Below are 23,942 nucleotides of genomic sequence, written 5' to 3'. Positions count from 1 at the left end.
TCTGTTGTAATAAATAAAGCTGTGGCCGTTAATTTCTCCCAAGAACTTATACAGTGCTTTTATTTGCAATGGGATTGGGATCAAGCTCGAGGCATGGGTACTGTAAGTCAAAAAATCCCTGAACTTCTAAGGAAGGGGCTGCATGACTTTAGGTTGAGGGGCCCACCCCTAACGTGCAATGATGTCAGGCCAGAGGGAGGGGTTAAGTAAGGGGTACTTAGGGCAAGGGGGAGGAATCCTAGCTTCCTTTTTTTTCTAGGCTCTACTGGACTGAAGTCCAACACACCCACCCTGTTTTTAGGCATGATTGATGTCGACTTAGAAATGAAAGATCAGGATTCGGCTCTGTTGTTGTCGCAGCTTGGGGTATGTGTTGGCGAGAGTAATATTACTCTGGGAGGGGGACTATTTAGTTGAGAAAGATGGTACCATTCCAGGCACGGTGGCTGGAATGGTGGTGACTTCTGGATGGAATTTGGGGCAGGACGTTTCATTCCAAACTAGGCTCGGTTGTGAGGTGGTGACAATCCGGGAATCTGTGCATTTAGACTAAGGTACTGAATGGCTAGATGAGTATGAGCTGAGGGTATCTCTCAATCTCCGGTAGGTGGGAGCAGAGCAATCTGTATAGGTCCCTAGTTGGGGATACATATGAGATTATATCTGTTGTAATAAATAAAGCTGTGGCCGTTAATTTCATCCAAGAAGTTGTACAATGTGTTTATTGGGAATGGGAGAGGGGTCCAGCTCGAGGCGTGGGTAAGTCATGTTTCCTATATCTGTATGTAACGGATTTTCTGGCCTAGCCTGACCAACCCAATCTCACATTGGCCCCTGTGGTCTAACCAGTCCCCATTACATGGTCGTGTCTGGTGGTGCACCTGTTGGCAACAGGACTCCTGAGTCTCCCGCATGATGTTGTGTGGGGATTGCCAACCCAGACAGGCAGCTGAGGTAGTGTTCGTGAGTCCTACCTATATCCAGTGCAGCGCCTCCACCTCATGAGGATCCCTGCGTCTGCGTGGGGATGATTCTGATGAGGAACTTCTCCGTGGTGCCATCATGTGTAGAGTAAGTTCAGACCCACACATGAAGATGTCTTTCATCAAGGTTGCTTTATTGTGGCTTACGGAGAGGGCCAACTGCCCCATCCAAGGAGTTCTCTAGCCACACATCTTGCTGTGTTATCCTTTCAAAGGTACACCCTCCCAATGGAGTGGGATCCCCTCACCCCTCAGAGAGATCACCCCTGTGCCAGGTCCCTGGACACAATATGGTTTGGACAGCTAGATGTCACTTAACATAACGTAAGGCCACTAGTTACAGCACTAGCGTACCATCGACTTCCAAGTCTCAACACAGACTTGCTCCTTCTCCAACACACACACAATTTTGAACAGTGCTGTGCCTTATATCTCTCAGGAGGCAGGCACATCTCTGATATCACTAACGGTGGACTCAGAGTATGTAGCCACTCCCATCCACACATAGGGCACCTCACCAGGGTGTGAGGGCAAACCTCCATGATTACTGCTGGCATCCCTGTAACTTACCAGGTGTACTGCCAGCAGGAGAGAAAACTGCAGTCCATTTTACAGCATGTATACAGCATGTATACAGCATTTATACAACATGTATAACCTGAAAATCTGGGTTTCCCAATATGCTGCTTCCTCCACCTTTGACCCAGCTGGCATATTATCATACGTATGCAACTCATCACCCTGTGCCAAAGGGAGTGGGAAGGAAAATGAAGAATGGTTCAACCTGTTTAATGCACATTAATATCACACAAATGTTACGGAGCAAACTGATTTATTCTATCACCCATTGAAGCAACAATTAAAAATGTATTTTTCAAAAGCTTTATTTGTCTGTTTTTAAAGGCATCAAAGATCAGGATTTTAGGCCTTACTGTACTTATGTCCCTGGTATTGGGTCACTCTTGTGCACATTTAAATCTCCCTCTCCTTACGTGCCACAACAAACACAAGGTGATCATAATCCAAAAGATCTGATTTCTTCTTACTGCTAAACACATCTAAGCTCTGGATGATATAACCTGTGTCACTGAGAGCCTGACGCAAGAATTCTTCATCGTATGTCAGAACATGCAATGTGTGCTCACCCAGCTTGTAATATGACATATTGAGAAGTCCAAAGAGTAAGAGATACCCCTCCACTTTTAGCAGTGATGACATGTTCTTCAGGATTCTGTGATAATCATCTTGGTGTTTGCTAAAAACTTCCAAGCATCCACAGCTAAGCAGACAGTCCACTTGGGGTAACACAACGGGTTCTGATGGGTTGGCTTTTGTGAGGTCACATTTTAGCACACGCGTCACTGCTCTTCTTGTTTTATCTTCCTTTTCTTGCCAATCCTCACTGAAAAACAGTAGAAATTATGATGTTAGCATAACCTTATGTCACATATACAGATGTATTGTATGTCTTTATTTATATAGCGCTAAAAGTGTACTCAGCGCTTCACAAAGAATACAGTACAGGGAATTATAATTATACAATAAGTGCAGCAAAATCAGACATTAGGAAAGGAAAGGATAACATGTAGTCATGTTATTGACCATCTCCCCATTGTGCGCTTGGCCAAGTCTACTAAATAAGGATTTCTCACACTGCAGCATTATGCATATTATGTATGTCCCACTGTAATAAAGTTTGCTACATTTGTACAGTACCCCTTCAGTACAAGAGAAGCGTGCTTTGAAATAACTTCAATTAGATACAGATAACCTCTTGTATTCTTATATAGGCTGAGAGCGACTGAGCCGTTCCGTGAGAGCAGGGGTGATTAGTGTCCAGTGTAGGTGTGCACGGGGGGTGGGAGGTGCGTGCCGGAAGCATGCCCATGAAGTCACATGAGCGGTCCACCCTCATTGGCTGAACAGTGCATGTGACCAGGGCAAGTGGGACAATGTCAAAAGAATTTGTCTTGGTAATCGCGGAGCGCTCACGGACACCTGCATCCGCACACTCAGGACAAACACATTGTCACAATGTGTTTGATCCCACTAAGCACGAGTGCGCACGCGCGCTCAGCTTCACCTTGGACACGACTTAAGAAGACAGGAACATGAAAATATTGTATCATTGCTATCAGTTATAATTCTTTATCATTAAATACACAAATGTACTAAGAGTTATTGTTCCTTCTAATAAAACAACATATCCCTTTGTAACACAGAATGCCATACATTTTCCATAGGATTCAGTGGCAGTGATAACACAGATTATAGGCTAAAGCAGTAAAATTCAGGGCATTATTGAAAAACCTGCTCTCTGATTGGTTAAAATTCCAGGCATTATCCACAGTAATGCCCTGAATTTCAGCAGCTTGCAAAATGCAGTTTTCAATCTGTTTATTTCCAGCCAATCAGCTTTCAGAACAGCTGAGACAGGGCAGGTGATTGGTTTGAATTAAGTGAAAGATCTGAGACATGGCAGGGTATTGGTCAAAAAGTATCAGTCACGGTTTGACTCCCCCGCCTCCCGAGCTGACTGAGATTTTCTGAGCGGATTCAGTTGAATTGGGGGAGGTGGAGGAGACTGCAAAGAAGTAAATGTGTTGTGTATAGAGGTTTAGTGTTGTGTGTGTGTGTGGGGGGGGGGGGTGTAGAGGTGCTGTGTTGTGCTGTGCTGTGTTGTGCTGTGTTGTGTGTAGAGGGAGGGAGAGTGCAAAGTTTAGTAAGTGGCTGCATTTTTGATTGCTGCTGCAGTGTGTGTGTTGTGCTTTTGTATGTGTAGCAGCAGTTTGTGTGAGTGTAGAACTAATGTGTGTGTGTGTGTGTGTGTGTGTGCGTGTGCGTGTGCGTGTGTGTATAGAGCTACTGTGTGTGTGTGTTTGTGTGTGTGTGTGTGTATAGAGCTCCAGTGTGTGTGTGTGTGTGTGTGTGTGTGTCAGTAGCAGTGTTTATGGGTGTAGCATGTGTGTGTAGCAGCAGAGTTTGTGTGTGTGTGTGTGTGTGTGTAGAGCTGCTGCTGTGTGTGTAGAGGTGCTGTGTAGTGAGGGTAGAGGAGATGCTGTGTTGTGTGTCTAAAGCTCCAGTGTGTGTGTGTGTGTGTGTGTGTGTGTGTGTAATGGCACTGTGTTGTGTGTGTTGTGCTGTTTTGTGTGTGTGTGTGTGTAGCAGCAGTTTGTGTGTGAGCTGCTGTGTGTGTGTGTATATAGAGGGGGCGGCAGTGTGTGGATATAGATATCTGCAGTGAACGCGTATATAGAGATGGTTTCATGTATTTACCATTTTATTTTAATAAAAAAATCTATTTAACTATACAAAAGTGTCTATTATTTATGAAATAAGCCTACATTTAGCCTATAATAGTAATAATCCCCTCAGAACAGGGCATTACTGGTCAATAATGCCCTGGCTGGGTTAAAGTCCCTCGGCTTCGCCTCGGGCCTTCAACTCTTCCAGCCAGGGCATTATTGGCCAGTAATGCCCTGTTCTGAGGGGATTATTACTTAAATATAACAGAATACTGTATGCCAGCATAACGCAGCAATGTGAGTAAGAAAGATTGCTACAGTACATCTGTATACTGGCGCGTCTGTGATCATTGTACAGTACACATTCACAGGGCCGTGCAACTTTATATCTAGGCGAAACAGGCACTACATGAGTTAGGATCCAGTACATCCCTGCAGATTCATATGTACATTTTCACATACCTGATGGAGTAATTGTTACAGAGTTTTTAGGGATTACTTAGTGTGGCTCAATGCTTGCACTGATTAATGAAAGAAATCTGGTGTTCACTGTTATACAATAAATACAGCAGAAAAAGTAAATACATGTATTATCCATACTGTATACCATTTGTTGATCCATTTCTGTTTGGCATCACATTTGACTGACTTGAAAATGAGACTAATATCTAAATGTATTTTCACAGGTAATATATTTCACAAATAAATAAAACAGGATCTAGAAAGTTCTCAAAATACTGTAACAGTACATATCTTTCAACATTTATAGATCTGCAGAATAAATGAGGACTGAACAGAAAATAGTCAAAAACAGCACTAAGTGGATAATTTATTTTTAAGGTTTTCAAACCTGATTACATTTTTCATGATTCTTTCTGTGCCCTTTCCCTATATTTTTGGGTTATGCACCTTGCAATCACTGTACGTATTGATTGGACCGGAATCTGTGAATTTAACACATGTTCTGAGCAGGGGCGACATTTGTGGCATTTATACAGTACCAACCGTATCCAAGATGTAAAGCAGAAACTGTAACTTTTAGGAAAGAATAATGGACTACAAATGACTTTTTACCCTTTGCCTTCCATGTCACAGACATATTTGGACAGATGAGACCAATCAAAGGACCCTGGATCCTTTTTCAACCACATTTCCAGTTCCTTGTGGTGGGTTTCCACAGGATCTAACACAATGATCTCCTTGAAGAGTTCGCTGGCTGACAGGAGATGACAAATTGCCGGACCCATGGTGATATCAATTAGTGAATCTCCACTGACACCGCCTAAAGCATAGAGACAAAGGTCCAGAAAATCATACTGATTAAACAATAATGTATTCAGCCTCCTTTTATTTAATCTTAGAATAAGCAAGCTTCAATGTTGATCTCTATGTAGTGATTGTGTTAATGCGACTATAGATGCTTCTATAGAAGATGTAGGGATTTTATTAACAAACATATATTGTGCAGTAGAACTATTCCTGGATGTAAACGGCAGCATGACAGTTAGAGGTAATTATTCCTGATAATATCTTTTAAGTAAGAGGATTCTGTCAATGGCATGTTTCTGTCTCTGTGTCACATTGCATTTATATTGAAAACTATCACCAACTGCTTGCAGCAGGTGTAATATGATTAAAGAAATTCACATAAGGAATAGTGAGGTATCTAACTTTCCGTCCATCCAAACATCTGTCTGTCTGTCTGTCTCTTAAGGGTTTTCGATTTGGGTTTAAAATGTAAGATTCTAGTGGGTTCTGATTTCTCACACCTTGTGTCACCCATCTTTATTAGTTATTATAACAAGATGAATTCCTATTTTCTGGAAAAGACAATATTACTGATATTTTAAATGAAAAATTGAACTTATATCTGACTGTCTCAGATTAGAGGGGTTATGTATCAAAGTTTCCCAGCTTCAAATCTGGTGCAAAAACTTTACCACATAAAATCAAGGAGACTTTTTTTTATTATCCTAGTATTTCCCTCTTAGATTTAATTTAAAACATACTAGTTAAAATCAAATGTATTGAATAACAGTTGCAAATAGCAAAGCACTGAGACCCAGATTTTACACCATAATGTGACATTAACATAAGTTCAAAAAAAGGGGGGGGGTTGGACTGGGCGCTTCTAAAGTGATATTATAGTGATAATAGACAAATGTAATGAAATACAAAATGCAAAGTGAATACATTTTAAATATCTGATCAAACAATATCTTTCACCAACCCATATTGAAGAATAGCAATGAAACAATATATACAATGTTAAATGAAGCTGCTCAACATCCAGGTGGGACTGTTCTTTGTCCCAATGGTAACAGTTTTCTTCTTTGAGAAGAGGAGCGCTGAATATATCCAGTAATATGTGGAATGAAAGAAAACAAGATAGTGCAGATGGTATATCTGATGTGGTTGCACTCACAAAAGTTCCAGGTATAAAAGGCATGTCAGAGATTCTTCTCTCTCTGACTGGAGCCCTTTTGTAGAGAGATGGTGTAGTCATAGGATATCCCTCAATATGTACTGTATGGTTTGTAGTCATCAAATATACAATGAGAGAAAGATGCCACAATAGTGTGTAATGTTTCAACAAATGTATTCAAAGGTTTAAGATAAAAAGTAACAAACTCAAATTTTCCATAATATAAAATTCCTTCATTCTTGTTTTAAGTAAATGTATGTTATTTGCCCTGATTTAGTGAAGCTAGTCATGAGTTTCCAGAACAGAAATAAACACACATACCTGATGTGAATGCCTTATGCAGTTGTTTTAGTGGATATTCCACTATCTCCTCTTGCAAATCATTATTTTCAGCACAAATGTAGGTGTCCAATATTATTCTTGGATCTATGTCCACATGGTGATACTGTTTGTGGCTGGAATCCATTGGGTTTATCTTCTGTTCTTCTGCTCTGACTCTGTGTCTTCCCAACTTCATGTGTGTGAGAATCTTATCATCTGATTGGAAAGATCAGCTGACTAGTCAGGTACACAGACATTGAGATAGGAATATGCAGAATTGTATTAGATAAATAAAAATCACTCAGTCACTGTAAATATTCTGGTCATAAGGTATCCTCTATTTTGTGCAGCACTGTACCCATGAGTGCATTTGCATGTGTTCCACGTCTATAAATACTATACTGTGTGTATATATATATATATATATATATATATATATATATATATATATATATATATATATAAATATATATATATAAATATATCACACAGAAAGACTAAGACAATCCCCAAAAATAGCACTCTAAATTTACCACAAAATAAATATAGAAGTATAAAGGCAAAGACCAGGATTCTGAGTCAAAGTAGAAAAAAGGAAAAGATTTTAATTGCGAGCAATAAGACACACCAACATTAAAAACATAAACACACTAAAGGCAGTAAGATGAAAATAAAAAGCTGTGACTAGAAAAATAATATAAACAAATAATAAGGTATAATCACTGCAAGTAAACCCTAAAGCAAAAAATGTATCAAAAATAAGATAATTAACCTATCAAATATATGAGGTGATACAAATGAGCTAAAAGATTACAAAACCCCCCTAAGGATCCTAGCTACAAATAATATAACTAAGCCCAAAAGAAAAATAAGAAATATAAGATGAATAAACTTATATACACAAAGGTGAACATAAGACAAAAATAATATATCTTAAACCAAGGGGGAGACACAGGGGAAAATAGGATGAAAAATACTCAAACCCTGTACAGCAATAACCAAAGAAAAAATAATAAAAATATCAAAAAGCATTAATGCAAGATATTCCTGTGGACTCTGCAAAAAAGGCAAAACACATGGCTGTATAGAATTTCAATGAAAGCCAGTGCTGAGTGCATGATCAGATAAGCATATGCCTAGATACCACTGGGGGGAAAGAGACTCTGGGCAGCAGGGATAGTAATACTCAGCTGTCCAAGATAGTATACGAGTCTGTCCAAAGGAGTATTGCTCCAACATGTGTAGCAGTCTCTCAAGCAGTCCACAGGAGTAGCACCATAATGCACAGGTCACGCTTAGCAAATGATGTACACTGCCGATAATGAACACTCAACGCGTTTCAGCCTAGGGGGCCTTCAACCCGAAGTGATAAAAGAATAGTGGAGGCTTGCTGGGCTTTATACTATGGCCAATCAAAAATTGGCGTCGCCATCACATGTCCGCAACCAATTGCAGTAAGGTTAACGGAGGGCGGCGTCATCTGCACAGGTACCCGAGTTGAGATAATCAATGACGATGCGTCTAGGGGAGGAGAAATCCCCAGAAGTAATGTGGTAACTCTTTTGTACATGTGCAGACACTCCCAATTGTAGCGTCTCAATTCAAGAGTCAGGGTGACGTAATCGGAGCATTGTAAACAGACAGGAGGAGCATATATAAAGTTCTTATCTACATGGAACAAACACATAATTATTAGACAAAGATGAGGTGATATGCCTTATAAAATATACAGTAAGGCACAAAGAGTTAGAAAGCAAGCACAAAACATATGACATTATGAGCATAAAGAAAATAGTATCTAATGATTACAAAAATAAATAGTAAAAACAGAAGAGGGAAAATAGGATGTATTGAAAGAGCGCAGAGAAAGAGAGTCATAACCAAAGAAAAGTGTACATAAAGAAGTTCCTACAGCCTCACTAAGCAATATAGCACAAATGAAAAAAGGAGAAGCTAGGTGAAGCTATAAGAATATTGCAAAACCAAGGGAGTCATTCATTCCCCTGGGTTGCATAGTATTAAGGAGAACTATCCATCTGCATTCTTTTTTGAGGAGGGCTTTCTCCAAGTCCCCTCCTCTAATCCCAGAGGACACTGTGTCAAACGCAAATGCAGAAATATGCGTATATATAATATACTAGCTGATATACCCGGCGTTGCCCGGGCGTGGAAGTTCAGGGGGCATGGAGTGGCGGGGCAAGGGGCATAGAAGGGCGGGGCGGGGGGTCAAGGGGCATAGAAGGGTGGGGGTGGCAAGGGGCATGGAAGGGGAGGAGCAAGGGGCGTGAAAGGGGGTGTGGAAGGGGAAGGGCAAGAGGCGTGGAAGGGGGGCGTGGAAGGGGTGGCAATGGGCATTGAAGGGGGGCAAGGGGCGTGGAAGGTGGGGCAAGGGGCGTGGAAGGGGGGGCATGGGCGGGGTGGCAAGGAGCGGGGGGCAAGTGGCGTGGAAGGGCGGGGCGGCAAGGGGCAGGCGTGGAAGGGCGGGGCGGCAAAGGAAGGGCAGGGAGTGAGGGGGGCAAAGGAAGGGCAGGGAGGGAGGGAGGGGGCAAAGGAAGGGCAGGGAGGTAGGGGGGGCAAAGGAAGGGCAGGGAGGAAGAGGGGGCAAAGGAAGGGCAGGGAGGGAGGGGGGGCAAAGGCAGGGAGGGAGGGAGGGAGGGGGGGCAACGGAAGGGCAGGGAGGGATGGGGGGCAAAGGAAGGGCAGGGAGGGAGGGAGGGGGGGCAAAGGAAGGGCAGGGAGGGAGGGAGGGGGGGCAAAGGAAGGGCAGGGAGGGAGGGAGGGGGGGCAAAGGAAGGGCAGGGAGGGAGGGGGCAAAGGAAGGGCAGGGAGGGGGGTAAAGGAAGGGCAGGGAGGGAGGGCAAAGGAAGGGCAGGGAGGGAGGACAAAGGAAGGGAAGGGAGGGAGGGCGAAGGAAGGACAGGGAGGGAGGGCAAAGGAAGGGCAGGAGGGAGGGCAAAGGAAGGGCAAAGGAAAGGCAGGGAGGGAGGGCAAAGGAAGGGCAGGGAGGGAAGGCAAATGAAGGGCAAAGGAAGGGATGAAGGGGGGCAAAGGGAGGGAGGGAGGGAGGGGGGGGCAAAGGGATGGAGGGCAAAGGGAGGGAGGGAGGGAGGGCAAAGGGAAGGAGGGAGGGGAGGCAAAGGGAGGTAAGGGGCTAAGGGAGGGAGGGGGCAAAGGGAGGGAGGGAGGGGGCAAAGGTAGGGAGTGGGGGCAAAGGGAGGGAGGGAGGGGGGGCAAAGGGAGGTAGGGAGGAAGGGCGGAGGGAGGGAGGGGGGCAAAGGGAGGTTGGGTGGGCAGAGGGAGGGTGGGGGGAGGGGGAGGGGAGGAGGGGGGAGGGAGGGAGGGGGGCAAAGGGAGGGAGGGGGGGCAAAGGGAGGGAGGGGGGGCAAAGGGAGGGATGGGGCAAAGTAAGGGAGGGCAAAGGGAGGGGAGGGAGGGCAAAGGGAGGGAAGGGAGGGGGGGCAAAGGGAGGGGAGGGGGCAAAGGGAGGGGAGGCGGGGCAAGGGGCAGGGAGGGGAGGGGGGCAAGGGGCAGGGAGAGGAGGGGGCAAGGGGCAGGGAGGGGTGGGTAGGGCAAGGGGCAGGGAGGGGAGGGTAGGGCAAGGGGCAGGGAGGGGAGGGGGGGAAAGGGGCAGGGAGGGGAGGGGGGGAAAGGGGCAGGGAGGGGAGGAGGGGCAGGGAGGGGAGAGGGGGCAGGGAGGGGAGGGGGGCAAGGGGCAAGGAAGGGGTCACAAGGGGAAGGGAGGGGAGTCAGGGAGGGGAGGCAAGGTGCAGGGAGGGGGGCATGGAAGGGAGGCAAGGGTCAGGGAGGGGGGCAAGAAGGGGAGGCAAGGGGCAGGGAGGGGGGGCAGGTAGGGGAGGCAAGGGGCAGGAAGGGGGGGCATGGAGGGGAGGCAAGGGGCAGGGAGGGGGGCAGGGAAGGGAGGCAAGGGGCAGGGAGGGGGGGAAGGGAGGGGAGGCAAGGGGCAGGAAGGGGGGCAGGGAGGGGGGGCAGGGAAGGGGGGCAGGGAGGGGAGGGGAGGGGGGGCATGGAGGGGAGGGAGGGGGGGCAGGGAGTGGAGGAGGGGAGGGAGGGGAATGGGGGCAGGGAGGGGAGGGAGGGGGCAGGGAGGGGAGGGGAGGGAGGGGGGGCAGGGAGGGGAGGAGGGGAGGGGGGGCAGGGAGAGGGAGGGGTGGCAGGGAGGAGGAGGGGGGAAGGGAGTGGGAGGGGGGCAGGGAGCAGGAGGGGGGGCAGGGAGGGGGAGTCAGGGACCCATTCCCCTGTGTTTCCTCACCTTGCACCCGGCCACGCTCCTCTTCCTCCGGGTACCGGCCGCCCTCCTCCTCCACCTCGGGTGGTGTCCATGACCCCCGGCGAGGCTGAGATGCTCTGGTGAGGAGGTGCTGTGCCCTTCACGGGAGGGGCGGAGAGAGCCAGAGGAGCACTCTCGGGGATGGGGAGCGGTGTGTCGGAGGTGAGAGCCGCAGAGAGCGTGCTCTGTGTGTATGGGTGTGGGGGGGGGGCTGGTGTGTGAGAGGGTGAGAGCGCTGGGTGTGAGAGGGTGAGAGCGCCGGGTGTGGGAGGTGAGAGCGCCGGATGTGGGAGGTCAGAGCGCCGGGTGTGGGAGGTGAGAGCGCCAGTTGTGGGAGGTGAGAGTGCCCGGTGTGGGAGGTGAGAGCACCGGGTGTGGAAGGTGAGAGCGCCAGGTAAGGGAGCGGCCTGTGGGAGGAGAGAGCATGCTCTGGGGGGCCAAAGAGAGCCATGGAGGTTACCTCCTTGCGCCAGGCGGTGCTCCCGGCTCGGCAGCGGGGGGGGGGGTGTTACCTGCTTGCTGGCTCTCCCGGCGGTAATACAGGGCCCCGAGGAGAAGAGCCGAGTTGGCAGGCAGCAGCGTGTGAGAGGCGGCGGGAGTTTTGCTGGCGGCGTGTCGAGAGGTGAGGTGGAGGAGGCTTGGCGGCGGGGAGGCGTGGGTTTGCGGTGAGGGGGGTTTGCGGTGAGGGGCGGGGCGGGGTGTTTGTGGTGAGGGTTGGCGGGGTGTTTGTGGTGAGGGGGACATAGGGGTGTGTTTGAGACACTGTTAGAGCACACCAGCCAATGAGAGGTATGCGGGGGCGGGTGGGCCAAGGGAGCCATCTCATTGGCCTGAGGCGGAGTGACGGGCCAAAGGTCCAATGTGATTTCCCCTAGGGACACAGGACAGACAGACAGGCATACAGTGGTTTGAAAAATATATAGTAAGATATATAATATATATAGAAAAATAAAGAAAAAAAAAGGAAAAGTGTCCCACTGAAAGCACTCAAGCAACAATAATGATGAAAAAATGTTTATTTATGGACATGGAAAACACTAGACAGATATAAATATAAAACAATCCCCCAAGGATCTCTTCAACTGGAGAAATATAAGAATATCCGGGTAATACTATGACCCTAAGTAAATATAGAAAAAAACAGGATCTTACTACTCAGGTGAAAAAAGAGAAATAACCTCCTGAGATATATAAAGTCCGACCGGTCAAAATATTGTTACAACAGCTGTATGCTGTGAAGTATTAATGGCTGATAATAGTAATTGCCAGAAACAGTACCACCTAGGTCACCAAGAAACAAATAAATAACATGAGGTCACCACTGATGAAATAAAGAAGACATTATGTATACTTGCAGATAATCATGAGAATAATGTACTTGTAATGAAGTGCTAGGATTGTATGAAGGGCAAAAAGATGGTGATATTGTTGCAGAAAGAGTTCACAGTCGATGAAAGGGATCCAAGGGGAGTACACACAGAGACAAGCCCGACGTGGCTTTTCACACCCTTTGCTTCTTCTAGGGGCTTCAAAAATCAAGAATTGATACTCAAGCTCATTGCTTATATACATGGGGTGGAGGGGGGAGGTTTTATATATATAAGATGTATCATGTTAAGGTGTTTAGAAATGTCTGCTGTCATGGGTTTTGGCTATTATGATTGTCTATTAATTTATATAAGTTTTTATTCTCAAATTATTTTGATGTGGGCACATTTTTCAGCTAGAACTTTGTATCAAAGTTTTTTTTTTAAACTACCAGTTTTTCTTGTTATGACTTATTGCACCAGCTTATCCTATTGGGTTATTTTAGTAACAAATATAACCATGTACCATCTAATGATATGGGTCTATTTTTTTAGCTACATAGATATTTAATTTACTCTTTATTTGATATACAGTATAAAAAAAACAGCTGGTGATTTCATTTCAAGACAAGGGGAGTATTTTCTTTGCACATGCCATCATCTGATAATTGTTATCAAGTGTGTTTGTTAGAAGGTAGGGCAATATTACCTACCTTTGCACCTGCCACAGTATACTCCTTGAGAAAGCTCTCTAAGCATGAAACTCGTGGGAGGAGAGCTCCCCTGTTTTGTCCACAGTATGTCTTTGTTTTTAATCATCTAGTTTAATACATTTTTCTTAGTTTTCTACACCCGGTGAGTTGTTGAGATCTTTTTCGGAGTGTTTGCTGTCAAACCAATGCTTTGCAGTTTTTCTATGTTACGCTTCACGATTGGATGGACGCACAGCGGTTGTGCAGGATTGGACATTGGGGACTGGTGCCAATTGTTTGATTGAAGACGGTGGATCATCGTAAGTAGTTGGACGCAGCGCCGTGACCACAGGAGAACAGGAAAATAACTTCATCTCGAGCGGGGTTTCAGAGGTAATTAATCCCTTTCCCTCTTGAATACATATCCCCGCTAGTCGTTCACATAGAGCCACCGGGCTCATCCCGCATACTAACTGTGTTGTCTTTGTCTTCTGCGACAACTAACAGGCTGTTCCCCCTAAACAATTTCACTACACCTGCATCTCAAGACTGCAGAAAACACACTGATTACTTATATATATACTTATATGATCTACATTGCTGGACTTGTTTTAGTTCATTTATATGAGTTACCTTTGAGCTATGAATAGCTATTTTTTGTTTGACTGCTGAGTATCCCCTGCACACACACACAATATCACGTTAGGAGACAGTGAAACACTTTGGTGTGGTACCTCTTCTATTGGCCGGGGGTAGAGGTGTTACAAGTACAATAACTGCAAGCTGAAGACCCCACGTGCCCGGCGCTCCCGCTGCCTGCGCAGGGCAGGAGATTGGCGTGGGAGGAGGGGAGGGGGAGCGGGGTGGAGGTGCTGGTCGTGGCCTTTCCTCTCTTCCGACCCCCTCCGTGTGTGTGTAGAGTGAGTGTGTGTGTGTGTGTATATATATGGGAGAGAAAGTGGCGAGCAGATTTCTTGGTTGGGCGAATCAATTTTTGGGTGATTTGTCGAACACTGTATATATACATATATATATATATACATATATATATATATACATATATATATATATATATATATATACTGTATATATATATATATATATACTGTATATATATATATATATATATATATATATATATATATATATATATATATATATATATATATATATATATATACAGTTGTGCACTCACAAAATGGAGGCTATCTTGTGACCAGAATATTTACAGTGACTGAGTGATTTTTATATATCTAATACAATTTAGCATATTCCTGTCTCGATGTCTGTGTACCTGACTAGTCAGCTGCTCTTTCCAATCAGATGATAAGATTCTCACACATCTCACACACATGAAGTCTGGAAGACACAGAGTCAGAGCAGAAGAACTGGAGCTAACCCCAATGGATTCCTGCCACAAACAGTACCACCATGTGGACATAGATCCAAGAATAATATTGGACACCTATTTTGGTTCTCAAAATAATGATTTGCAAGAGGAGACAATGGAATATCCACTAAAACAACTGCATAAGGCATTCACATCAGGTATGTGTGTTTATTTTTGTTCTGGAAACTCAGGACCAGATTCACTCATCTCCATGAATCAGGGCAAACATGGTGATTTTACCTGAAACAAGAATTGACATTACTTTCCCTGAGACAATGACCCTTATTCACCGAGATAAGGATAGGCTAAAACAACACACATATTATACTTAAAGCATCTGCACTTTAAAAAATATGTATTATTATTTCCCCCTAGGTAGGAAGCAAGGAGTCTCTGGAGTAAACCCGATTTAATTAGGGATCCCCTGCTTCCCAAGATACTTCCAAAGTTGATGCCGGTTTCTCTGTTCAGACTAAACTTCCCGTGTCACGCGGGACAATATTAACCGTAAGGAATGATGTCACGGCTTCCAATTGGAAAGCGGGACATGGGACCTTTAAACCGCCATACTGGGTGCCCGGCCAGAGCTGATACCGGCAGCCCCTTCCTAGGTAAGTATCTCCAGAAACAAGGAGACCCGGAGATTAAATCAATGTGGTTCAGTTCCGGAGACTCCTTTTTTTTTCAGAATAACATTACAGTATTTTAAAATTACTTGATGTTACTCCCATCCCTAGAATTGCTGATAAAATTGAATGAAATAAACTTGTAACAACTTTTTAATGGATTAACCACTTAGCAAACCATGGCTAGCTGCATGGTTGGGTTAGTTAAGGGTTAATACTGTATATTAAATAGGGAATAAAAGTGAATTCAATCGACTTTGCAACAAGATTTGAAGCTGGGAAACTTTGATACAGTACTCCTCCAATCTGAGGCAGTCAGATATAAGTTCAACTTTTCATTTAAAATATCAATAATATTGTTTTTTCCAGCAAATAGGGATTCATCTTGTTATAATAACTAATCAAGATGGGTGACACAAGGTGAGAGAAATCAGAACCCACCAGAATCTTACATTGTAAACCCAAATCTAAAACCCTTAAGAGACCGACAGACAGACTTACAGATGTTTGGATGGATAGAAAGTTAGATGCCTCACTATTCCTTATTTGAATTTGTATAATCATATTACACCTGCTGTAATCAGTTGGTGATAGTTTTCAATATAAATACAATGTGACACAGAGACAGATACGTGTCAGTGACAGAATCCTCTTACTTAAAAGATGTTATCAGGAATAATTACCTCTAAATTCCATGCTGCCTGTTACACCCAGGTATAGATCGACTGCACAATATATGTTCGTTAATAAAATCCCTACATATTCTATAGTAAGGTCTATAATTGCATTAACACAATCACTACATAGAGATCAACATTGAAGCTTCATATTTCTAAGATTAAATAAGCGGAGGCTGGATACATTATTGTTTATTCAGTATGATTTTCTGGACCTTTGTCTCCACGCTTTAGGTGGTGTCAGTGGAGATACACTAATTGATATCACCATGGGTCCGACAATTTTTCAACTCCTGTCAGCCAGCGAAATCTTCAAAGAGATTATTGTGTTAGAACATGTGGAAACCCACCATGAGGAACTGGAAAAGTGGCTGAAAAAGGATCCAGGGTCCTTTGATTGGTCTCATCTGTCCAAATATGTCTGTGATATGGAAGGCAAAGGGTAAATAGTCATTTGTAGTCCATTATTTGTTCCTAAAAGTTACAGTTTCTGCTTTATATGTTGGGGTATGGTTGGTATAAATGCCACAAATGTCGCCCATGTTCAGAACATGTGTTAAATTAAGTTTCGGGTCCAATCAAAACGTACAGGTGGTGCATATAAAAATATAGGGAAAGGGCACAGAAAGAATCATGAAAAATGTAATCAGGTTTGATATAATAAATAAAACCTTAAAAATAAATTAGCCATTTAGTGCTGTTTTTGACTATTTACTGTTCAGTCCTCAGTTATTCAGCAGATCTATAAATGTTGTAAGAAAGTTGCTGTTATTTTGAGAACTTTCTAGATCCTGTTTAATTTATTTGTGAAATATATTACCTGTAAAAATACATTTAGATATTAGTCTCATTTTCAGGTAAGTCAAATGTGATAGCAAACAGAAATGGTACAATAAATGGTATATGGATAATACAGGTATTTACTTTTTCTGCTTTATTTGTTGTACAACCCTGAACACCAGATTTGTTTCAGATCAGTACAAGCCTTGAGCCATACTAAGTAATCCCTAAAAACTCTGTAACAATTACTCCATCTGGTATGTGAAAATGCACATATGAATCTGCAGGGATGTACTGGATCCTAACTCATGCAGTGCCTGTTTCTCCTAGATATAAAGTTACACGGCTCTGTGAATGTGTACAATAATCACAGGCGCGCCAGTATACAGATGTAGCGGCCTTTCTTACTCACATTGCTGCGTTATGCTGGCATACAGTATTCTGTGATACTCTGTGTTATCACTGCCATTGAATCCTATGGAAACTGTATGGCATTCTGTATTACAAAGGGATATGTTGTTTTATTGGAAGGAACAATTTCCCTACTACATTTGTGTATTTAATGATAAAGAATTATAACTGATAGCACTGATACAATATTTTCATGTTCCTATCTTCCAGGGTGAAGCTGAGCGCACGTGCGCACTCGTGCTTAGTGGGATCAAACACATTGTGATAATGTGTTTGTACTGAGTGTGCGGGTGCAGGTGCCCATGAGCGCTCCACGCTTAGCTGCCTCCCTAGACAAATTCTTTTGAAATTGTCGTGCTTTCCCAGGTCACGTGCACGGTTCTGCCAATGAGGGTGAACCGCACAAGTGACATCATGGCATGCCTGTGACGATCGAGACCCTAAATAGTGTTGGTACTTAAGGGGTTAATGTGTAAACTGTGCGTAATAACTTGCATTCCCCTTCACCATCTGTATTTGTCCCAGATTGCAGCTGAATTTCCCAGCTGCAATGCGTATTAACGGTGTGTCCCCTAAATCATCTTGGGAGGGAAAGGGTTAACTGTATTGTGTGTATAATCCTGTGTTCCCTGCCCTAAAACACAATTCCTTCACTGGAAAATGTGTTTTAGAACTTGTCAATGTTTTTGCTATAAGTTATAATATAGAGCAGAGCTCACCAAATGGAGCTTTGATGGGATAAGTGTGGCAAGGGGAGGACACTTTAAGTCCTTTTGTGATGTCCTACACTTCCTGACCCCTGTGAATAAGTAACACAAGAGGTGAGACAATATGCTAACGCTAACATCATTATTCTACTGTTTTTCAGTGAGGGTTGGCAAGAGAAGGAAGATAAAACAAGAAGAGCAGTGAAGCGTGTGCTAAAATGTGACCTCACCAAAGCCAACCCATCAGAACCAGTTGTGTTACCCCAAGTGGATTGTCTGTATAGTGGTGCATGCTTGGATGTTTTTAGCAAACACCAAGATGAATATCGCAGCATCCTGAAGAACATGTCATCAATGCTAAAAGTGGGGGGGTATCTCTTACTGTTTGGATTTCTCAATATGTCATATTTCAAGCTGGGTGAGCACACACTGCATATTCTGACATACGATGAAGAATTCTTAAATCAGGCTCTCAGTGACACAGGTTATATCATCCAGAGCTTAGATTTGTTTAGCAGTAAGAAGAAATCAGATCTTTTGGATTATGATCACCTTGTGTTTGTTGTGGCACGTAAGGAGAGGGAGATTTAAATGTGCATCAGAATGACCCAATAGCAGGGACATAAGTAAGGCGTATAATCCTGATTTGATTGTTTAAAAACAAAGACAAATAAAGCATTTGAAAAATACATTTTTAATTGTTGCTTCAATGGGTGATGGTATAAATCTGTTTGCTCCGTAACCTTTGTGTGATATTAATGTGCATTAAACATGTTGAACCATTCTTAATTTTCCTTACCTCTCCCTTTGGCACAAGGTGATGAGTTTGCATACGTATGATAATATGCCAGCTGGGTCACAGGTGGAGGAAGCAGCATATTGGGAAACATAGAATTTCAGGTTATACAGATATAGATAACATGACTTACCCACGCCTTGAGCTGGACCCCTCTCCCATTCCCAATAGACATACCATACAACTTCTTGGGTGAAATTAACGGCCACAGATTTATTTATTACACAGATACATACTGTATCTCATATGTTTCCCCAACTAGGGATATACAGATTGCTCTGCTCACACGTACCGGAGCTCGAGAGATACCATCAGCTCGTGCTCATCTAGCCATTCAGTACCTTAGTCTGAATGCACAGATTCCAGGAAGGTCACCACCTCACCAACCGAGCCTAGTTTGGAAAGATACAGCCTTCCCCAAATTCCATCCGGAAGTCACCACCATTCCAGCCGCACAGCCTGGAATGGTACCATCTTTCCCAACTAAATAGTCCACCTCCCAGAGTAATATTACTCCCGCCAACACATATCCCAAGCTGCGACAACAACAGAGCCGAATCCTGATCTTTCATTTATACGTCGACATCAATCATGCCTTAAAAACAGGGTGGGTGTGTTAGATTTTAGTCCAGTAGATCCTAGAAGAAAATGGAAGCTAGGATTCCTCCCCCTTGCCCTAAGTACCCCTTACTTAACCCCCCCCTCTGGCCTGACATCATGGCACCTTAGGGGTGGACCCCTCGACCTTAAGTCATGCAGCCCCTTCCTTAGAAGTCCATGGATTTCTTGATTTATCCATGCCTCGAGCTTGATCCCTCTCCTATTCCCAATAAATGCACCATACAAGTTCTTGGGAGAAATTAACAGCCACAGCTTTATTTATTACAACAGATTAATATCTCATATTTATCCCCAACTAGTGACCTGAACAGATTGCTCTGCTTCACACCTACCAGAGCTAGAGTGATACGCTCAGCTCGTGCTCATCTTGCCCTTCAGTACCTTAGTCTGAATGAACAGAGCCCTCATCGGAAGGTCACTTCGAGTGATGTCACTGCCGTGACGCCCAACATTCCCAACGCACGTTTCACGTGCCCACCACGCTTCATCAGGGTGAGGAGGGATAGCTATGACGTCACTCGAAGTGGCAGCATCCGATCACATCAGATGAGCAGGCTTGTATCGTGTAGCGGCATTTTGATCCAGACTATCACTAAATGTCTATTGTTACAAGAGGGGACTCTGTTATGGCATAGAAGGTTTTGCTTTATTACACTGCCCTGATATCGCTAATTGCAACAACTCCTATACATACAGTGGTAATGTTCCCTATTTTTTCACATATAGAGAGCTAATTAGAGGTGGTAAATATCCTTGCTGTAGGGGTTTCACGGCTGTATCTTATGGGATCTACTAGGTTTCTCTACTGCCCGTGAATCCCTATTTCCACACACCACTATTAAAATAGATGTTTGTATTTACATTCTATACGTCCATGATAATATCAATGCTCTACTGCTACATGTTTATGGTTACAAATGAGATTTTGTTATAACATAGAAGACTCTGTTACAATACTATGCATATATATTGTTACTTGTAATTAACTCACACACATGCAGTGTCTCTATCCCTCAGCTCACACACATGAGAGCTAATTAGAGGTGAGAAACACCCTTCTCTAAGGGGTTTAAAGGCTGCAACTTTGGTATTTACAGAGTTTTTCTATTGTTTGTGATCACCCTATCCTTTAACATCATAACCAACATTGATATGGGAAGTTATTTAGGGTACTATCATTGCACCTAGATACAATATTAGCCTATCTCTGAAGTTTCATCCATTGCAAGCTATTTTGTTTGGATGTTAAGATATGAATGGTTGAAGAGACTAACCAATTATACTTACCTTATTATTCCAACTATTCATATCGGCCACAACAATATGGGGATTTTTAATATTGTATCTGTGTTTTTAAAGGTCGATATAGACATAATAAAATGTTATTGTTTTTGTGCAGCATTTCTGCTTGACCATTTACTGTGTCCATCAGTACACTATATATGATTTAGTGCTGTTTATAGAGGTTTGCCTTTCTGATCAAATTCTTTTTTTGATCAATACTCCCAATGGTATACATCCATGAGTTCTTAAGGAGTTAAGTTCAGTAATAGCCAAACCATTACATTTAATATTCAAGAACTCCATTTTCACAGGCTCAGTAGAGTACCACAAGATTGGCGTAAAGCAGATGTGGCGCCTATATTTAAAAAGTGAGTGTTAGGGACAGTAGGTAAGGCCAGAAACTGCATTTGTGTTAAACCATCCATTTTGTCTGTTCATAACCTGTTAAGATTCTGTAATCAGCCTTTTGCTGAAATATAATTTCTAATGTATTCAGCTTCTGACAAAATACATTTCCTCTTTCCTTGCTAAGATACTTTTTGTGTTGTCAGTTTCCTGCTGTTTTACATTAGTCAGTAAACAATAAGACTCTGAGAGAGGAATGATAACCTAACATACTGTCGCGGCCGAGTTTATTCTAACATTTACCCGGTCTCGGCCGCGACAGATACCGGGCGCACGCCGAGGTGTCCCATGTGCGCGCCGGAGCCTCGGAGGATCGTCCTCCAATCAGGGCTTCCCCCTCCCTCTACGGGTCCGCCGGGACCCCTGAAGCCCCCCACCACCATCCCCCACATTACAGCAACCCAGGGCTCCCTCGGGGAGCCCTGGGCACGCGCGCAATGCGCGCACGCTCCCGATGAAGCGTGAACGCGCATCGATGACGCGCTGCACGCCGAGGGAAAAAAACGAGCAAGCCGGGAAACCTCCCGACTTGCGGCTCTAGCCAACTAAGGATAAAGTGTGCCGCCTCTGTAGTTGCTCGAAGAAATTCAAGGTTTTTGATAACAGACAATGAACAGGCTATGCATTTAGACAGTGCCTGTATAGGGAGAATTACGCCCCCAAATCATTCCCCTAATACTGTATGTCCTGCCCATAAATCACGCCTCTAATCTAAACCACACCAAAGCCACACCCAGGTTACACCTACGTTACGCCTCTAACCAAACCTTTCTTTTTTTTGTATAAAAATCTTTACCCTATGCTTAATAAACTGAGGCGGAAGGATTGAAACACTGTCTGTGTGTCGGTTCTTTCGCTTTCCCGGGCCTGTACGTTCATCAGATTGGAGATAACAGTGCTAGTGCGTGATAAAGCTTCCCAGGGGAGTCTGCAGCAGGGCGGTGCTGTGTGTTCGTATCCAGTCACAAGGCCTCAAGCCCTTTTGGCAGAGGAAAGGTTCCTCTCAGAAAGCTAGATCACAACTGGGGAATTTCAGAAATGTTAGCCTGACATAAATAGTGTGGAAGCTACTTGAAGGTTTACTACATGATAATATTCAGGAATACCTATTGAAAAACAAAATTATTAGTAATAATCAGCAAGGATTATTGAAGGATAGATCATGCCAAACTGACCTTATTAGTTTTGTTTGAGGGGGTAAGTAGGAATTTAGACAAAGGTAATGAAGTTGATGTGGTCTACTTAGATTTTGCAAAGGCTTTTGATACGGTTCAAAACAGGAGGTCAGTGTACAAAATAAAGCATATTGGACCTGGATTGAAAACTGGTTGAAGGATAGTCAGGCAACAGAGAGTTGTCATAAATGGAACTTTTTCAGGTTGGGCTAAAGTTGTAAGTGGAGTGACTCAGGGATCAGTACTGGGACACCTGATTTTTAACTTGTTTATTAATGACCTTGAGGTGGCAGAGAGCAAAGTCTCCATCTTTGCTGATGACGCTAAATTGTTTAAGTTAGAAGAATCAGAGCAGGATGTAATTTCTCTGCAGAAGGACTTGGGTAGGTTGGAAACTTGGGCAGGTAAATGGCAGATGAGGTTTAATACAGATAAATGTAAGGTTATGCATTTGGGAAACAAGCATAAACAGGCGACTTACAAATTAAATGGGGATAAATTAAGGGAATCCTTGATGGAGAAGGATTTAGGAGTGTTTGTAGACATCAGGCTTAGAAATAGTGCCCAAAGTCATCATGCAGGAGCTGCAAAGGCAAACAAGATCTTATCTTGCATTAAACGGGCAATAGATGGAAGGGAAGTAAACATAAATATGCCCCTTTATAATGCATTAGTAAGACAACAACTTGAATATGGAGTACACTTTTGGGCACCACTCCTTAGAAAAGAGATTATGGAACTAGAGAGAGTGCAGAGAAAAGCCATCACATTAATAAAGGGGATGGATAATCTGATTTATGAAGACAGGCTAGCTAAATTAGATTTGTTTACATTAGAAAAGAGGCATCTAAGAGGGGATATAATAACTATATTGTATACAAATATATTCGGGGACAGTATAAGGAGCTTTCAGAAGAACTATTTATTCCAAGGGCAGAACAAATGACTCAGGGGCATCCCTTAAGGTTGGAGGAAAGGAAATTTCAATAAAGCAACAAAGGAAATGGTTCTTTACAGTAAGGGCAGATAACATGTTGAATTAATTACCCATGGAGGCTGTGATGGCAGATACAATAGATTTGTTAAAAAAAAGGTTGGACATCTTTATAGAATGGAAAGGTGTACAGGGATATAGAGTACCAAATAGGTAGACACTGGAAGAATGTTGATCCAGGGAGTCATCTGATTGCCAATTCATGGAATCAGGAAGGAATTTATTTTTCCCCTTATGAGATATCACTGGATGATATGTCACGGGGGTTTTTGTTTGCCTTCCTCTGGATAAATATACTGTAAGTGCAGATATAGAACTACGTATCTGTCGTCTAAATTTAGCATAGTTTGAACTTGATGGACGCATGTCTTTTTTCAACCTTATCCACTATGAAACTATGTAACTACCACCCTGTGCCAAAGGGAGAGGGGAGGAAAATTCAGAATGGTTCAACCTGTTTAATGAACATTAATATCACACAAAGGTTATGGAGCAAATGGAATGATACCATCACCCATTGAATGCAACAATTAAAAATTTATTTTTCAAAAGCTTTATTTGTCTTTGTTTTTAAAGGCATCAAACATCAGGATTATAGGCCGTACCTATGTCCCTGCTATTGGGTCAATCTTATCTACATTTAAATCTCCCTCTCCTTACGTGCCACAACAAACACAAGGTGATCATAATCCAAAAGATCTGATTTCTTCTTAATGATAAGCACATCTAAGCTCTGGATGATATAACCTGTGTCACTGAGAGCCTGATGTAAGAATTCTTCATCGTATGTCAGAATATGCAATGTGTGCTCACCC

General features: G+C 43.5%; 2 protein-coding genes across 2 annotated transcripts; one reads left to right on the top strand and one right to left on the bottom strand.

The window, feature by feature from the left end:
* Positions 1 to 1,940: 1,940 nt before the first annotated feature.
* On the bottom strand, positions 1,941 to 7,185 carry LOC142496448 (nicotinamide N-methyltransferase-like). The gene is made up of 3 exons (XM_075603143.1): positions 6,975 to 7,185; positions 5,303 to 5,510; positions 1,941 to 2,385 (listed from the first exon to the last, which is right to left on the bottom strand). The coding sequence occupies exons 1-3, from the start codon at positions 7,168 to 7,170 to the stop codon at positions 1,956 to 1,958; spliced, it is 834 nt and encodes a 277-aa protein (XP_075459258.1). The 5' UTR covers positions 7,171 to 7,185; the 3' UTR covers positions 1,941 to 1,955.
* Positions 7,186 to 14,613: 7,428 nt separating this feature from the next.
* On the top strand, positions 14,614 to 18,443 carry LOC142498083 (nicotinamide N-methyltransferase-like). The gene is made up of 3 exons (XM_075606590.1): positions 14,614 to 14,809; positions 16,189 to 16,396; positions 18,014 to 18,443. The coding sequence occupies exons 1-3, from the start codon at positions 14,614 to 14,616 to the stop codon at positions 18,441 to 18,443; spliced, it is 834 nt and encodes a 277-aa protein (XP_075462705.1).
* Positions 18,444 to 23,942: the final 5,499 nt, after the last annotated feature.

This window comes from Ascaphus truei, chromosome 6 (assembly GCF_040206685.1).
Source record: "Ascaphus truei isolate aAscTru1 chromosome 6, aAscTru1.hap1, whole genome shotgun sequence".
Classification (NCBI taxonomy): domain Eukaryota; kingdom Metazoa; phylum Chordata; class Amphibia; order Anura; family Ascaphidae; genus Ascaphus; species Ascaphus truei.
Note: the sequence above shows the minus strand (reverse complement) of the source record. Positions and strands in the feature narration are given on the sequence as shown.